The 16,922-nt window shown below is 44.6% G+C and overlaps 1 protein-coding gene across 1 annotated transcript; it reads left to right on the top strand.

The window, feature by feature from the left end:
- The first annotated feature begins 2,367 nt into the window (after positions 1 to 2,367).
- Positions 2,368 to 16,351, top strand: LOC138364455 (uncharacterized). Its single transcript, XM_069324092.1, has 2 exons — positions 2,368 to 3,014; positions 16,249 to 16,351. The coding sequence occupies exons 1-2, from the start codon at positions 2,368 to 2,370 to the stop codon at positions 16,349 to 16,351; spliced, it is 750 nt and encodes a 249-aa protein (XP_069180193.1).
- Positions 16,352 to 16,922: the final 571 nt, after the last annotated feature.

Here is a 16,922-nt window from a genome sequence, read left to right as displayed (position 1 = left end):
GTCTCGTCCACAGGTACGTTGGTAAACAGCGATTCTACGTCCAACGAGGCTCTTATCCCTGTGGCCCGTGTGCCCCGCAGTAAGTCCACAAATTCCTTTGGAGACTTCAGGCTGAAGGCGCAAGGAACATAAGGAGTCAGCAGGACGTTGAGTCGCTTCGCCAGTCTGTACGTGGGTGTGGGTATCTGGCTAATGATTGGCCGAAGTGGGTTTCCAGGCTTGTGCGTCTTGACATTTCCATACGCATATCCAGGTTTATATTCCCCAATGATCTTTGGCAGGTGGAGTCCGACGTAACGCATACGTCGACCGTGCTCTCAGCCACAGCTCAGAATGGAAGCAAGTCGACGAAGAACTCTGTAGGGTAAGGCAGGTCCTAGTCAATCACGGCTTCTCCAATGGTTTCATCGAAGACATCATAAGAAGGAAAGTGAAAAGCCATGCAACCTCTGAAGAGACAACTAACACAACACCTATACCCCCTATTAGACTATTTTACAGGAACTTCTTTTCCACAGCTCATAAAACGGAGGAAAGGGTCCTGAAAGATATTGTTAATAGAAACGTTATCCCTACAGACAAAAATCAGAGGATACAACTGACGATTTACTATAAAACCAGAAAAACGGCCAGCCTACTCATGAGAAACTCTCCAGACACAAAACAGAACGCTTTAAAAGAGACTAACGTCGTCTATGCCTTCAAATGCCCACTTGGGGACTGTAAGCTCCAAAAAACCCAGTATATAGGCAAGACAACAACATCTCTTTCTAGGCGTTTAACGATGCATAAGCAACAGGGCTCCATTAAGGAACATATAATCTCTTCCCATAACCAAACCATCGCCAGAGAAATCCTAGTAAACAACACAGAAATCATCGATAGATACAGCGATAGCAGGTGGCTTGACGTTTGCGAGGCACTACACATCAAGAAGTCAACACCAGCAATCAACAGCCAATTATTGCACAACTATATTCTACCCACCTCAAGACTCCGCTCCAATATAGAAGCATCAAGAAATATGGACCAATAGGCTTTCTACAAACACTTCTATTCAATACCCATTGTTTCTGTTCTGTCTTGTGTTGATACTTTTAATACCCTATTAATATCCCCTCTTGTTCTGTCTTGTGTTAATGCCACATCACCCCTCCCACCTCACTCAAATGTAGATATAAAATCAGAGATACGTAAGTTCTAATCAGTTGTGTATTTGTGAAGTCTTTGAAAATGTAATAAGTTTTACGAAACGCGCCCGTGTCGCGTCAGACTAGTAATAAAAATGAATTTTGGAGAAGTGATTTTTGATTTACCTCCAACAGTGAAGCGTAATGTACGAAAGATTGAGAAAATTCGTGTTAGAATTATTAATCTTACTTTTTCGGTCATATTTAATAATATATGTCTACAGGAAAGACTGCTACCAAAATATACTAATATATTAATATATATATATATATATATATATATATATATATATATATATATATATATATATATATATATGTGTGTGTGTGTGTGTGTGTGTGTGAGAAAGCTGCATGAACGCGCAAGCCATATATCACTAAGAACTCTTTGACCCGGCCAGGATTCGAATCCATGCCGTCCAGGATCAACCCTAAACGTACACAGTACCGTGACCACCGCACCAATGATCGTCTAGACGATCATTGGTGCGGTGTACGTTTAGGGTTGATCCTGGACGTACGTACGTACACAGTGATCCTTCCCCGATCACTGTGTACGTTTAGGGTTGATCCTGGACGGTATGGGTTCGAATCCTGGCCGGGTCAAAGAGTTCTTAGTGATTATATATATATACACACATATGGTACAAAAGTTTTGGGTGAGGTGATTGACATTTGTACAAGACAGAACACGAACCAATGGGCATACACATATAGGAATGGATGTAACTGCAGAAGGCCTATTGGCCCATAATTCCTCTTGATGCTTCTATATTGGTTCGGAGTCTTGAATTGGGTAGAATATAGTTGTGCATTAATTGGCTCTTGATTGCTGGTGTTGATTTTTTGATGTGTAGTGCCTCGCAGATGTCGAGCCTCTTGCTATCCTTGTATCTATCGATGATTTCTGTGTTGTTTGTTAAGATTTCTCTGATGATGGTCTGGTTGTGAGAAGAGATTATATGTTCCATTAGTGGTAACCTTCTTTAAAGACACCTTGCAAGCAGAAGTTAATGCAGATTGAAGAAAGATTCGAGGTAACTACAGAAGCACCATACTGTCCCCTGAACTCAAAGTGGCAGTTTAGAATCTTCGTGAGAACAAGGAGATAGTCGTTAGGAGAGATGACAAGTCGCCAAAATACGTTATTCTTAAAAAAGACGAATATCTGGCGAAAATGAACCTCATACTCTCCTACCAAACTAAATTCCAAAGGGTAACGAAGGACACTATAGCCAAAACGAAGGTAAACAGATTTATCGAAATTGTGAATGCCAAGAAATCCAGACTCCACCTACCAAAGGTTGTTGGGGAATACAAACCTAGGTATGCGAATGGAAATTTCAAGACCCACAAGCCAGGAAACCCACTTCGGCCAATCATCAGCCAGATATCCTCACCCACATACAGACTGGCTAAGCGTCTCAACGGGTTGCTGACTCCTTACGTTCCTTGTGCTTTCAGCCTGAAGTCTCCCAAGGAATTTGTCGACTTACTGCGGGGATCACGGACCACGGGGATAAGAACCTCGTTGGATGTAGAGTCACTATTTACCAACGTACCTGTGGATAAAACAAACGGGATGGCAGCAGACCGAGTGTATCGTGACCCAGCTTGCACTCCTCTTGACATGCCAGAAAACATACTAGGAAACTATTTCACTAAAGAGGCACCCTTTTTGAGCCCAGATGGGCACATTTATAAGCAAGTAGATGGGGTCACCATGAGTTCTCCCCTAGGTGTCCTGTTTGCTAACTTCTTCATGGGCACCGTCGAGCAGAGGGTCTTAGTTGACATGGACTTGAAACCCGCCATATACTGCAGGTATGTTGAGGACATTTTTACGCAGGTACCTGATGCCAGATGTCTGCAGCAGCTAAAGGAGGCATTTGAGCGGAATTCTGTGTTGAGTTTCACTTATGAGATGGAGAATAATGGGAAGCTGCCTTTTCTGGATGTAACAGTCACGGAAAGGAGCAGAGCCTTCCACACTGCAGTCACACTAAGCCACACTAAGGAAACAAACATAGGAATGTGCCTCAATCCCAATAGTGACTGCCCAGACAGGTACAAGAGGAGTGTTGTCAACGCTTACGTCGACCGTGCTCTCAGCCACACCTCAGGATGAAAGGAAGTCGATGAAGAACTCTGTAGGGTAAGGCAGGTCCTAGTCAACAACGGCTTCTGTAATGGTTTCTTTGAAGACATCATAAAAAGAAAGGTGAAACGCCATGCAGCTTCTGAAGAGTCAACCAACACGACACTTGTACCCCCTATTAGACCAATTTACAACAACTTCTTTTCGACGGCTCATAAAACAGAGGAAAGGGTCCTGAAAGATATTGTTAATAGGAACGTTATCCCTACAGACAAAAGTCAGAAAATAGAATTGGTAATTTATTATAAAACCAAAAAAACGGCCAATCTACTTATGAAAAACTCCCCAGACACCAAGCAGAACGCTTTGAATGAAACCAACGTCGTCTATGCCTTTAAATGCCCACTTGGGGACTGTAAGCCTAAAAAAACTCAGTATATATGCAAGACAACAACGTCTCTTTCCAGGCGACTAACAATGCATAAACATCAGGGCTCCATCAAGGAACATATAATCTCTTTTCACAACCAGACCATCACCAGAGAAATCTTAAAAAACAACACAGAAATCCTCATTAGGTACAGCGATAGCAGGCGACTCGACATCAGCAAGGCACTATACATAAAAAAGTCAACACCAGCAATCAAAAGCCAATTAATGTACAACTATATTCTACCCACTTCAAGCCACCGTATGGGCCAATAGGCCCCCTCTGCAGTTACTTCCATTCTCATGTACCCACCTCACCCAAAACCTTTGTGTCACCTCACTCAAAACGAATAAAAAGCAAGATTTAGGACAAATGTATCATACACAGTGTATCAAGTGTATCATAAGTGTAATGTTAAGTTTAAACAAATCTTTGAGAATGTAAGAACCACTTACGAAACGCTTCTAGGCGTCAGACCATGAATGAAAATGAATATTAGAGAATTGATATTTTCATTACCACCGACAGTGAAGAAAAACATAAGACATATTGAGAAAATTCATGTTACAATTAATAATCTTACCTTTTCAGTCACATTCAACAACATATGTTTACAAGAAAGACTGCTACCAAAATATAATATATATATATATATATATATATATATATATATATATATATATATATATATATATATATATATATATATATATATATATATATATATATATTTCCTGGTTAAGGAAATTCTATCTGACATCCTGAGTGATGTAGCGGGGATACAGGACCACCACTACACGGAATGCGACACGAAATGGGGTGCCATGACAGACCCAGCACTCAGACCAGCCATGCCGAAAGCCAAGAAACAATCCAGCTGGGACAGCCCCATTGTACACAAAGAAGCTACAGCTTTGCTGGAGGCAGCGACAACCCCCAGTGATCGTGCACGCCTCACAGCTGTGCAGGCTCCCTATGCAGGGGACTTCCTTCTGGCAGTCCCCATGTCTGCGACAGGCACACGTCTTGATCCTCAGGAGCTCTGTATTGCAGTCGCTCTCCGCCTTACTGCCCCTATCCACACTGTTCACAGGTGTATTTGCGGCGAGGCAGATGCTGACGAATATGGATTGCATGGCCTGCACTGTGGAAAATCGGGTGGTTGGCACACTAGACACGACGAAGTCAATTATCAAATCATTAAAATCAATTATCAAATCATTAAACATCATTAAAAGAAGCCTTGCCTCTGCTCAGTGTCCAGCGGAGAGAGAGCCCCACAACCTACTGAACCGTGACTCTGTTAGCTTTGCCGGCCGACCAGACGGAATCACACTGCGTCCGTGGAAGGGTGGCAGGCAGTTAGCATGGGACTATACTTGCGTATCCACCCTGGCAACGACATACATCACCCTCTCCGCCGGCACAGCAGGAGCCGAAGCGACACACAGAGAAAAACAAAAGTCAGTCAAGTACAGGCAATTAGATCAACGGTACAACTTCGTTCCAATAGGGTCTGAGACCCTAGGCCCATAGGGTGAGAGTGCAAGAAGGTTTCTTAAGGATCTTGGTTCCAAGCTCATTGACACCACAAGAGACCCTAGAGCGGCAAGTTTTCTCTTTCAGCGCCTCAGTGTCGCGATCCAGAGGGGGAATGCCCGCTGCATCTTCGGTTCCTGCCCGACGTCGGAGGAGTTCGAGGAAATCTACAGCCTCTAGGAAGCGAGCTTTTTCTTGTGTCCTCTTAATGTTCATTTTTTTTATAAAATCAGATATGTAAATGTATAAACTTGCATAATAAAGTGTACACCATAATAAAAAAACAAGGGGGTGGTATGAGAAGCGAACACTCTTTCGTATTCAGAGTTAAATGGCAAGTTTTTTCCTGAATGCTCTGTGTTCCCTTCTCTGAGGCTGTGGGTCCCTATAATTGCTCCAGTGGTGGTACCCCCTATATATATATATATATTATATATATATATATATATATATGTCGTACCTAGTAGCCAGAACGCACTTCTCAGCCTACTATGCAAGGCCCGATTTGCCTAATAAGCCAAGTTTTACTGAATTAATAAATTTTCACAATTTTTTTTTCTTATGAAATGATAAAGCTACCCATTTCATTATGTATGAGGTCAATTTTTTTTTATTGGAGTTAAAATTAACGTAGATATATGACCGAACCTAACCAACCCTACCTAACCTAACCTAACCTATCTTTATAGGTTAGGTTAGGTTAGGTAGCCGAAAAAGTTAGGTTAGGTTAGGTTGCCGAAAAAACATTAATTCATGAAAACTTGGCTTATTAGGCAAATTGGGCCTTGCATAGTAGGCTGAGAAGTGCGTTCTGGCTACTAGGTACGACATATATATATATATATATATATATATATATATATATATATATATATATATATATATATATATATATATATATATATATATATATAAATGACCCCTTCCTTATGGGGAGGGGTCTCCCTGGTCCTGTCGTCCACACCACACTGATCTTCTTTCTGACCTCCAAACTGTGAGGCTGATCTTGGATTAGTTGCCATACCTCATTAGCAACAATAATTATCAAGGCTAACTCATCTGCACTAGTCACTTAAAGTAATCAGATAACCCAGGGCCATATAGCACACACGTAACCACATATAGCACCATCTCATGGCCATATAACACACTTCTGACCACATACACCACAAACACTGGGCCATACAGCACACATCTAACCACATACACCACCAACCCTGGGCCATACAGCACACATCTGACCACATACACCACCAACACTGGGCCATACAGCACACATCTAACCACATACACCACCAACCCTGGGCCATACAGCACACATCTGACCACATACACCACCAACCCTGGGCCATACAGCACACATCTAACCACATACACCACCAACACTGGGCCATACAGCACACATCTAACCACATACACCACCAACACTGGGCCATACAGCACACATCTGACCACATACACCACCAACACTGGGCCATACAGCACACATCTAACCACATACAGTGCCAACACTGGGCCATACAGCACACATCTGACCACATACAGTGCCAACACTGGGCCATACAGCACACATCTGACCACATACACCACCAACACTGGGCCATACAGCACACATCTAACCACATACAGTGCCAACACTGGGCCATACAGCACACATCTAACCACATACAGTGCCAACACTGGGCCATACAGCACACATCTGACCACATACAGTGCCAACACTGGGCCATACAGCACACATCTGACAACATTCAATACCAAAGTAAGCAAAGAATGAGTTAGATGATACATAACCTTACATATACTTTCCCCACCATGGCTGTCACATTCATTCTAAGATCTTTCATACCAGGATCATATCCCAATATCACTATATGTTCAGTTGTATGGAGATATGTAGAGTGTATGTGACTGGCAGGCAGCAGAAGGTGGTCTGGGGGAGCGTGCGTGCGTGTGGGCGCGAGCATGGTCATCCTGTCAGCCCTGGTGGTGGGCTCCCTCTACAGCAGTTCCATCACCGCCTTCCTCACTATACCCTTCAGGTAGGTCCAGGGGGGATTGGGAGGGTTGTGGAGGGGGTGGGGCTCCTTTGGATTCCTGGCTCTGGCTCCAGTTTCCTTGTGCAATGTGTCTCTTTCTGTTACTTTCTCCGAGTCTGAGAGACGCCTGTGTTGGGTCTAGTGAATCTCTTTTATGGCTGGAACCACCAGGCCTCTCTTCTCAGGGTGCTTGTGTCGAAGAATTGCATAGCCCCGTACGACAGACACCTTGTCTCTCCCATACATCCTTGCCTCTTCCTCCATCCAGTCTACCATTCTTTGGTCTGCATCTCTGTGAACAGAGCACTTGGCTTCTCCATATCATAACCGAGTGTAAACAAACATATCACTATCGCTGGCTTAAGTGTTGAGTGCGACCAAAAAAGTAAGTAATTATCAAAAGAAGGCACCAAACTGGGAAGGCTATGTAGCACCATCAAATGTGCGGGATAATCAGAGGGCGCTAAATATCACCAAGGATGCCAATACGAGAACAGAAACGCATAAGGCGAACGATATCAAAAGTATCCGTGTCGCCAAGAATTTTATCGAGGGACAAGCAACCGCGGGGGACGGTCGCAAAACAAGACACACGCTCGTCCTGGAAGTCAGGACATTCAACAAGGATATGCACGACCATAAGAGGGACAATGAAATTTGGTATGGCCAATACGTAACCTCCAGAGCGTACCTCCGGTTACGGTGGTAGGAGGAAGGCCACTGGCACACACGACTCTTAAGAGTACGCAGTTTGTTACCAATAACAGAAGACCAACAACGACGCTAGCGGGCAAGGATGGAGGCATGAATAACTTGGTAAAAGTCGGAATAAGGAATACCTTTACGGGAGATGGGACAAGTGCAGATAGCTTCCTTAGCGGCAGCATCCGCACGCTCATTTAAAGAGACACCAACATGGCTGGGAACCCAGCAAAACGCAACCGACTTAAATTTACTGGAGATAAGAAACAGCCAATGTTGAATCTCGATGACCACCGGGTGGACCGGATTAAAGGGCCCTGAAGCCATGAGGGCACTACGAGAGTCAACTACCACCACAAAGGAGAATTGACACCGGGAAAGCTGGAGACGAAGAGCATAGAGAATATCATAAAGTTCTGCTGTGAAGATGCTAGCCTCCGGAGGAAGGCGACACATACAAGTGTGGTCAGGAAAAACAACAGAGTAGCCCACACCGTCAGCAGACTTCGACCCGTCGGTGAAGATGGGAACGGAGTGGGAGTGAGAAGAAAAGTGCTCAAGGAAGAGGCGTATCAGAACCGTTGGACGGGTAAAAGCTTTAGTAATGCGAGTCAGAGAAGGACAAAATTTGGGAAGGGGAACCCTCCACAAGGGTAGGCATGGAACAATACGGGGAGAAACATTGGTAATATGAACTTAAAGAGAATCTTGTAAGCGAGTCAAATGGACAGAAAGAGGGAGGTGGTGAAGAGGAACAGGAACTACAGGAGGGGTAAAAGTCAAAGCACGATAGAGGCGAGAGTGAGGATGCTGGAAGGATCGCGGAAGATAACGAAAACTGTAGCGATCACAGTGGTCCTGGAGAGACAAGAAGCCAGTGTCAGCGTACAAGCTGAGGGCAGGAGTTGAACGAAAAGCACCAGAACTGAGGCACAACACAGTATGGTGCAAAGGATCAAGACGGCGAAGAGTAGAAGGAGAAGCAGAAGAGTATGCAGGGCAACCATAATCGAGTTTAGACAGGACGAGGGAGGAATGCAAATAGAGGAGCGTGCGCCTATCCGCTCCCCAAGAAGTATGGGACAAAACCTTAGGTAGGTTAAGGGCCTTAGAGCATTCAACGCGGAGGTAAGAGACATGGGGCGACCAAGACAAACGAGTGTCAAAGAATAACCTTAAAAGCTTCGTGGAATATTTGTATTCAAGGAGACGACCATAAAGTGACAAAGAGGGACGAAGAACGACCCGCTTCCGAGTAAAAGTCATGGCACAAGTCTTAGTAGTAGAGAACTTGAAGCCATGATTGGTGGCCCAAGATGACTCGGCATCAATCGCAAGTTGAAGCCGCCGTTGAAGGAGAGGTAAATCATCACCTCGACAGCAAAGAGTAAGATCTTCAACATAAAGAGCAGAGAAGATGCCAGAAGGAAGGGAGATAAGACGACCATTGAGGGCAACCATAAAAAGAGTAGTGCTCAGAACACTACCTTGAGGTACACCTTCATACTGCCGAAAAGAGGCAGAGAGAATGGTACCAAGTCTGACTCGAAAGGTACGACGAGAGAGAAAGCTTTGAAGGAAGAGAGGGAGATTACCACGAAGGCCTAAAGAACAAAGTTGGGACAGAATATGGTATCTCCAAGTCGTGTCATAAGCCTTTTCCAGGTCAAAAAGGACAGCAACAACGGAGGTCTTCGCAGCAAAAGCAGTACGAAAATAGACCTCCAAGTTCACCAGGACATCAGTCGTGCTGCGGCACTTGCGAAAACCAAATTGAGAAGGAGAGAGGTGGTGATGGTGTTCCAAGAACCCCATCAGGCGGACAGTTACCATACGCTCAAAGAGCTTGCAGACACAACTCGTGAGAGCAATAGGGCGAAAGTCCTTAGGGGACGTACCGAGAGACCCTGGTTTCCGAATAGGGAGTACAATGGCATCGAGCCAGTCTTCAGGGACGGACGACGACTCCCAGACCTGGTTATACAGACTCAGTAAATACTGAGACGTGCACGGAGGGAGATGGCGAAGCTTCTCATAATGAACGTCATCCGTGCTCGCTGCTGTAGATCCGCAGAGGGCCAGGGCAGACTGAAGTTCAGAAAGAGAAAAAGGATCGTTATAGGGAAGGCGGAGATGAGTGTGGAAATCTAAAGGATAAGATTCAAGAACAGGCTTACGAAGAAGGAAGGATTGAGGAAGATGAGAACCAGAGCTAACAGAAGAAAAGTCGGAGATCAGTTTGGTCGCGACCATCACTGGGTCCGCCTCAAGAGTACCGCGAAGGTGGAGAACTGGCGAGACATCTGGAATGAACTTGCCCGCAATCTTGCGGATCTTCTTCCAGATCTGTGGCAGAGGAGTATCGGACGTAATGGTGGAAACATAAGATTTCCAACTCTCATGTTTAGCTGTACGGATTGTCCTACGGGCCACTGCACTTGCCTTCCGAAACAAAATAAAAGAATCAGCCGTCTGCCGGCGGCGGTGTTTCTTCCAGGCTGCACGCTTACAGCGGACAGCCCGAGCACAGTCCGCATTCCACCAGGGAACGCACTTCCGTGTGCCCCGGGGGTGAGCGAGGAATAGAGCAGAGGGCAGCGTCGAAGACAGTGTCATAAAAAAGGAGGGCGCGAGGAAGAGGCAGAGAGGAGAAGTTAGAGAGAGAAGTACGGAGGGTAAATAGGCACCAGTCAGCCTTGGCAAACTGGAGGAAGGAGAGGGGAGGGTGGAAGGAGAAAAAGGAAACGAGGACAGGGAAATGATCACTTTAATGGAGGTCATCAAGAACCCGCCACGTGAAATCTACGTAAAGGGACGACGAGCAGAGAGAAAGATCAAGACAGGAAAAGGTGCATGTTCCAGAGTCCACATGAGTGGGCTCACCAGAATTCAGAAGAGATAGAGAAGAAGTGAGGACGAACGGTTCGAGAAGACGGCCTCGGGTGTTTGTCAGAGCATCACCCCAGAGGGAATGTCGACAGTTGAAATCACCCAAAAGGAGCACCGGCTCTGGCAAGGAGTCCAGGAGGTGCTTAAGATCAGGAAGGGAAACCAGAACATTTGGGGGGAGATAAATGGAACAGACTGTACATCATTTACCCACAAAAACACGGGCAGCAGAACAATGGATAGGTGACGGAAGAAGTAGGGTGACGAAGGGAATATCAAAACGAATTAAGAGAGCAGTAGAGTTATGGGCCCCAGCAGGAGCTGGGGGGGGGGGGGGAAGAAAGAAAGGAATAACCACGAAAGTGACCAGGACGAGCACCAAGCATTGGTTCCTGGAGACAAACACAAAGTGGTGAAAACTGTGTATTTAGAAGTTGGAGTTCATGGAAGTTGGCATAAAATCCACGAATAGAATTTTCCAGGAAAAATCCTGGAAAGACAGGTGGCGTGGAGGGTCAAGAGACTGGGGGGAGGGTCGGGAAGAAAGAGTGGGGGGAGATGGGGAAGACATAGGAGATATGGTGGACTGGGTAGGAAGGGGGGAAACTCCAGACAGAGAACCAGGAGGGAGACCTGGCGGGACAGGAGGCAAAGGAATGGGGAGGAGATGGTGGGTGTGGTTATGTTTAAGGCCTGGAAACGGTTGTGAGACTGAGGTAAGTGGGAAGGACGAGGAGAGGTCCAATGCAACACGCGAGCGTAGGATACGCCTGCGAAAGGGGCGAGACGAAGAATTTGGCGTCTCGCTTTGGGAAAAGACAGACGATCACGGTGTTTCAAGTTGAGGACGGCTTCTTCGAGTTTGTAGTGTATACACGAGCGTGAGAAAGTAGGGTGGGCCTCACCACAATTGAGGCAGGGAGCCTGGGGAGAAGTGCACTCGGACTTAGAATGACTATCGTCCCCACACATGGGGCATAGATACACAGTATTTGTGCATTTGAGGACATCGTGCCCGAATTTCCAACACTTATTGCAAAGTCTAGGAGAGGGAATGTACTCCTGAACGGAGCATCGACCGAACGGAACGGCGACGACTACGTGGGGGTCGAGTAAACATGTCCACCTGGAGGACAGAATGGCCTTGGGCTTCGAGGATATGTTTAATATCCTCATGGCAATCTTTGAGGACCCGAACGCCAGTTGCCACTTTGGTTTGGGAGGAGAACAGTGCCAACACTGGCATTCAACCGAGTGTTTTTGGAGACCCGAACAGGGTTCTCTCCAATGCAGGACAAAGCGGCTAAGCGAGTAGCTGCATCCTGAGAAGGAGCAGCGACGACACGCGTACCGTAACTGGTGGAGTTAAAAGTAACAGAGGCATCTACTGAATCAACAAAGTGTTTATGGAGGGAGAAATCGGCAGAAGGGGTAGAATCCAGATGGTAGAGATCAAAGTATTTAGCACACATAGCGGGACCAAACTAGGCGTTGTAAGTATTAGTATGAGAAGGGATTGTGTGAGTGCGGCCGTGGCGGGGACGGCGTTGAGAACCCCCAGAGAGAGAGGGGTAAAAGGCGCAGTAGTCACAATGAGAGACGGAGCCGTGCCAGGGGGACGAGGTGGTCACCACTGGGGGCTGGGAACTCGACCCTACCGCAGAGGAGGGAGGGGAGCAGTCAGGGTGTCGGGGCCCAATGCAGCGGGGGCTACAGGGCTTGGTCTTCCAACACAGTCCGACTCGGGGGGCTTGGTCGCCCATCCCACGAGCCTGAGAAAGAACAAGGGAAACATTATCAGCCATGCAAACGAGGAAAAAACTTTCATTCACGAATGTGCCCCCACAGCCACCATGGAGCCACAATTAGAGGCAGGACACCCAACAAGAAGCTATCGCCGATCTTGTCGGGGCCTCCTAGGGGTGCGTCGTGAGTATACACCTCACAAATGCCACCTTAAGAACCGCGAGTCCATCGAGATCGGGTTCAGTGACGAAAGGAGGATTGACAATAAAAGGTTCCCCTCGCTCTTGACGTCGGGTACTACAGTTCTACGGGTGCAAGAGTATGCCTCCTCAAACACCCGGGGGTCAAAATAGAAGAAGTCCAAGGGAATAATCAAAACGAGCAAAAGGTCGGCAGGAAATGACAATCAGAAAGGGGAAGAGAGGGGGGGGGGAGAAAAACGAAACACAAGGAAAAGAATTCTGGCAAAATTAGTAAAGACAGCAGCCGGAGCATAAGGCTCCAAAAGGACAGAGGACTGACCCATGGAGCATCACACTCCGGCAGCCACCCACTAAGCCCCCTCACGGCGACAACGAGCCAGAAAGGGAAGGGGTGCGACCAGAGAAGGTTAATGTGATATCAGAGGAACAAGTGGTGTGTCTGGTGCCGTTCTTAAATAGATGAGTGGTTCAGGTCTGTCTTCAGCGCCGCCTGCTCGCTATGTTGTGATTTGGGGGCTACAGACCTGTCGGCTTCCTGTTTCTCTATACTCATACTGGCCTCATGTGACAATGCCTTATGAGACTCATGAACCTCAGAATGGCAGTTTTCCCAGGTCACATTCGTTTCACTTACATTAATTGAACTTTATTCAACTGTACTCTCAAGACCATACTCCTGAGCTTTAAAGGTTGACATAAAATAAAATAATAAAATGTATAATATATTGCGGGGGGGGGGGTTGGAGCAGACAATATGTGAGTGCACGCATGTGCCCCACATAATATTATATATATAATATATATATATATATATATATATATATATATATATATATATATATATATATATATATATATATATATATATATATTTTGTGACGATAATCTCTTTCAAGAGAGATTGAGCCTGCTCTTCTCTACATAAAGTTACTTACACATATACAAGAATAAGATGCAACCTTCAAGATACGTCTACCAGTAGCACAAAACGTTTTGACCAGGAGGCAAAACGTACCCTAAACCCCCACTCCACACTCCCTCCATGCCAGCTCGCCCGTCGTCAACCAGCAAACTACCATTCCAGTCTGCCTGCTTCTGATTGGTGACCCGCAGTCTGCACACCTGCACCTCAGCGCCCTCTACCTAAGTCGATGTCTGGGCTTGAACCAGCCATTGAAGTCAGAATATCCTTGTGCTCTCAAGCTGTGAACAACCAACTGATACACGTCCTGTTTATTGGTGGACGTTCCCAGCTAGCGCTATATTCTCAGCACCTGTTTATGTCATTTTGTCTTTATATTATTCCTAGAGTAATTTATCCCTGTTCTTAATTTTTATGACTTGTTTGTTTGCACTGTACATAGCCAAGGGATTGTCTGTTTTTAAATTTGCTTTCCAGTTAATTAAAGTTTCATTGTTCATACTATGTGTGTCTTCCTTTACTCAACACAGACAACAGCCAAGCAGTCTCTTTTTTTTTGTAAATGTGAAAGGCATTGACACCAGCCATTAGGAGGACTGCCGAACATCTACACTCCTACACTTTCCCATCACAATATATATATATATATATATATATATATATATATATATATATATATATATATATATATATATATATATATATATATTGTGATGGGAAAGTGTAGGAGTGTAGATATATATATATATATATATATATATATATATATATATATATATTGTGATGGGAAAGTGTAGGAGTGTAGATGTTCGGCAGTCCTCCTAATGGCTGGTGTCAATGCCTTTCACATTTACAAAAAAAAAGAGACTGCTTGGCTGTTGTCTGTGTTGAGTAAAGGAAGACACACAAAACACATAGTATGAACAATGAAACTTTAATTAACTGGAAAGCAAATTTAAAAACAGACAATCCCTTGGCTATGTACAGTGCAAACAAACAAGTCATAAAAATTAAGAACAGGGATAAATTACTCTAGGAATAATATAAAGACAAAATGACATAAACAGGTGCTGAGAATATAGCGCTAGCTGGGAACGTCCACCAATAAACAGGACGTGTATCAGTTGGTTGTTCACAGCTTGAGAGCACAAGGATATTCTGACTTCAATGGCTGGTTCAAGCCCAGACATCGACTTAGGTAGAGGGCGCTGAGGTGCAGGTGTGCAGACTGCGGGTCACCAATCAGAAGCAGGCAGACTGGAATGGTAGTTTGCTGGTTGACGACGGGCGAGCTGGCATGGAGGGAGTGTGGAGTGGGGGTTTAGGGTACGTTTTGCCTCCTGGTCAAAACGTTTTGTGCTACTGGTAGACGTATCTTGAAGGTTGCATCTTATTCTTGTATATGTGTAAGTAACTTTATGTAGAGAAGAGCAGGCTCAATCTCTCTTGAAAGAGATTATCGTCACAATATATATATATATATATATATATATATATATATATATATATATATATATATATATATATATATATATATATATATATATATATATATATATATATATATGTCGTACCTAGTAGCCAGAACGCACTTATCAGCCTACTATGCAAGACCCGATTTGCCTAATAAGCCAAGTTTTCATGAAATAATGTTTTTAAGACTACCTAACCTACCTAACCTAACCTAACCTAACTTTTTCGGCTACCTAACCCAACCTAACCTATAAAGATAGGTTAGGTTAGGTTAGGTAGGGTTGGTTAGGTTCGATCATATATCTACGTTAATTTTAACTCCAATAAAAAAAAATTTACCTCATACATAATGAAATGGTTAGCTTTATCATTTCATAAGAAAAAAGTTTGAGCAAATAGATTAATTCAGGAAAACTTGGCTTATTAGGCAAATCGGGCCCTGCAATCGTTTTCCGTCACTTGTCCCTCGATAGAATTCTTGGCGACACGGATACATTTGATATCGTTCGCCTTATGCGTTTCTGTTCTCGTATTGGCATCCTTGGTGATATTTAGCGCCCTCTGATTATTCCACACATTTGATGGTGCGTCATACCCTTCCCGGTTAGGTGCCTTCTTTGATAATTACTTACTTACCACCACGTGTGGGTCTCCGTCCTCTTACAAATTACCTTTTAATTTAGCCGTTTGCTCATATGGCCGAAAACTGACGTATTTTCAAAATGGAAAAAAACAGGATTTTTTTTTAAACAGCAGTAAGTTAAGGGCCCTCTAGTAGGGCAAGGAATTCTTCTAAAGTTTCTAAACGTCATTAAAAACGTTAATTGAAAGTGCCCTCTCCTAACCTAGCAGACAAAGCTGGAGGACCCAAACAGAAAACGGGACAGTACGTCACTTTCGTGAGTCGATTTCATTTCGTATTACGTCAGTTTTTGGCCTTAGAGCGCATACGAGCGAAAAGCGACGTTATTTTTAAGAGGACGGGTTGGTAGACTAACAGGGTGTGTTGTGGTGCAGGTCGCCGCCGCTGGACTCCATAGAGGACCTGCTGAAGAGCACAGTGAGGCCGGCTCTCCGCAGCAACAATATCATCTACGAGAACCTGGTAAGTCTCAAGTAACCCATGACCTTACACATGACACCCCTGCCCTCTCGTAAGTAACACCCCTTACATCTAGTAACTTAAGTTCAACAATAACTAACACAAGTCCCCCATCAAGTAACACATCAAGTCTTAAAGCAAATACGACGCCATTCAATAATTATCACGTCTTCATGAGTAAATATATTAAGTAGCACATACCCTATATCATGTAACACATACCCTATATCAAGTAGCACATTCCCTATATCAAGTAACACATTCCCTATATCAAGTAACACATTCCCTATATCAAGTAACACATTCCCTATATGAAGTATTATACATAATGTTTTAAAACCATACGTCATAGAACAAGTAACACGATCTGAAACATGTAACACACGTCACACAACAAGTAACACACGTACTACAAGTAACAAGTCACACAACAGGTAGCACACGTACTACAAGTAACAAGTCACACAACAGGTAGCACACGTACTACAAGTAACAAGTCACACAACAGGTAGCACACGTACTACAAGTAACACAAGTCACACAACAGGTAACACACGTTACTACAACAAGCAATATCTACACTCGAGCA

Source organism: Procambarus clarkii, chromosome 13 (genome assembly GCF_040958095.1).
Source record: "Procambarus clarkii isolate CNS0578487 chromosome 13, FALCON_Pclarkii_2.0, whole genome shotgun sequence".
In the NCBI taxonomy this organism is placed as follows: domain Eukaryota; kingdom Metazoa; phylum Arthropoda; class Malacostraca; order Decapoda; family Cambaridae; genus Procambarus; species Procambarus clarkii.
This window is presented reverse-complemented; position numbering and strand designations above follow the sequence as displayed.

Excerpts from the sequence above, each read along its gene's own strand:
- LOC138364455 (XM_069324092.1), top strand. The coding sequence starts at position 2,368 with ATGAACCTCATACTCTCCTACCAAACTAAATTCCAAAGGGTAACGAAG. Across the intron at positions 3,015-16,248 it reads AAACCCGCCATATACTGCAG|GTCGCCGCCGCTGGACTCCA; the intron begins GTATGTTGAGGA and ends GTTGTGGTGCAG.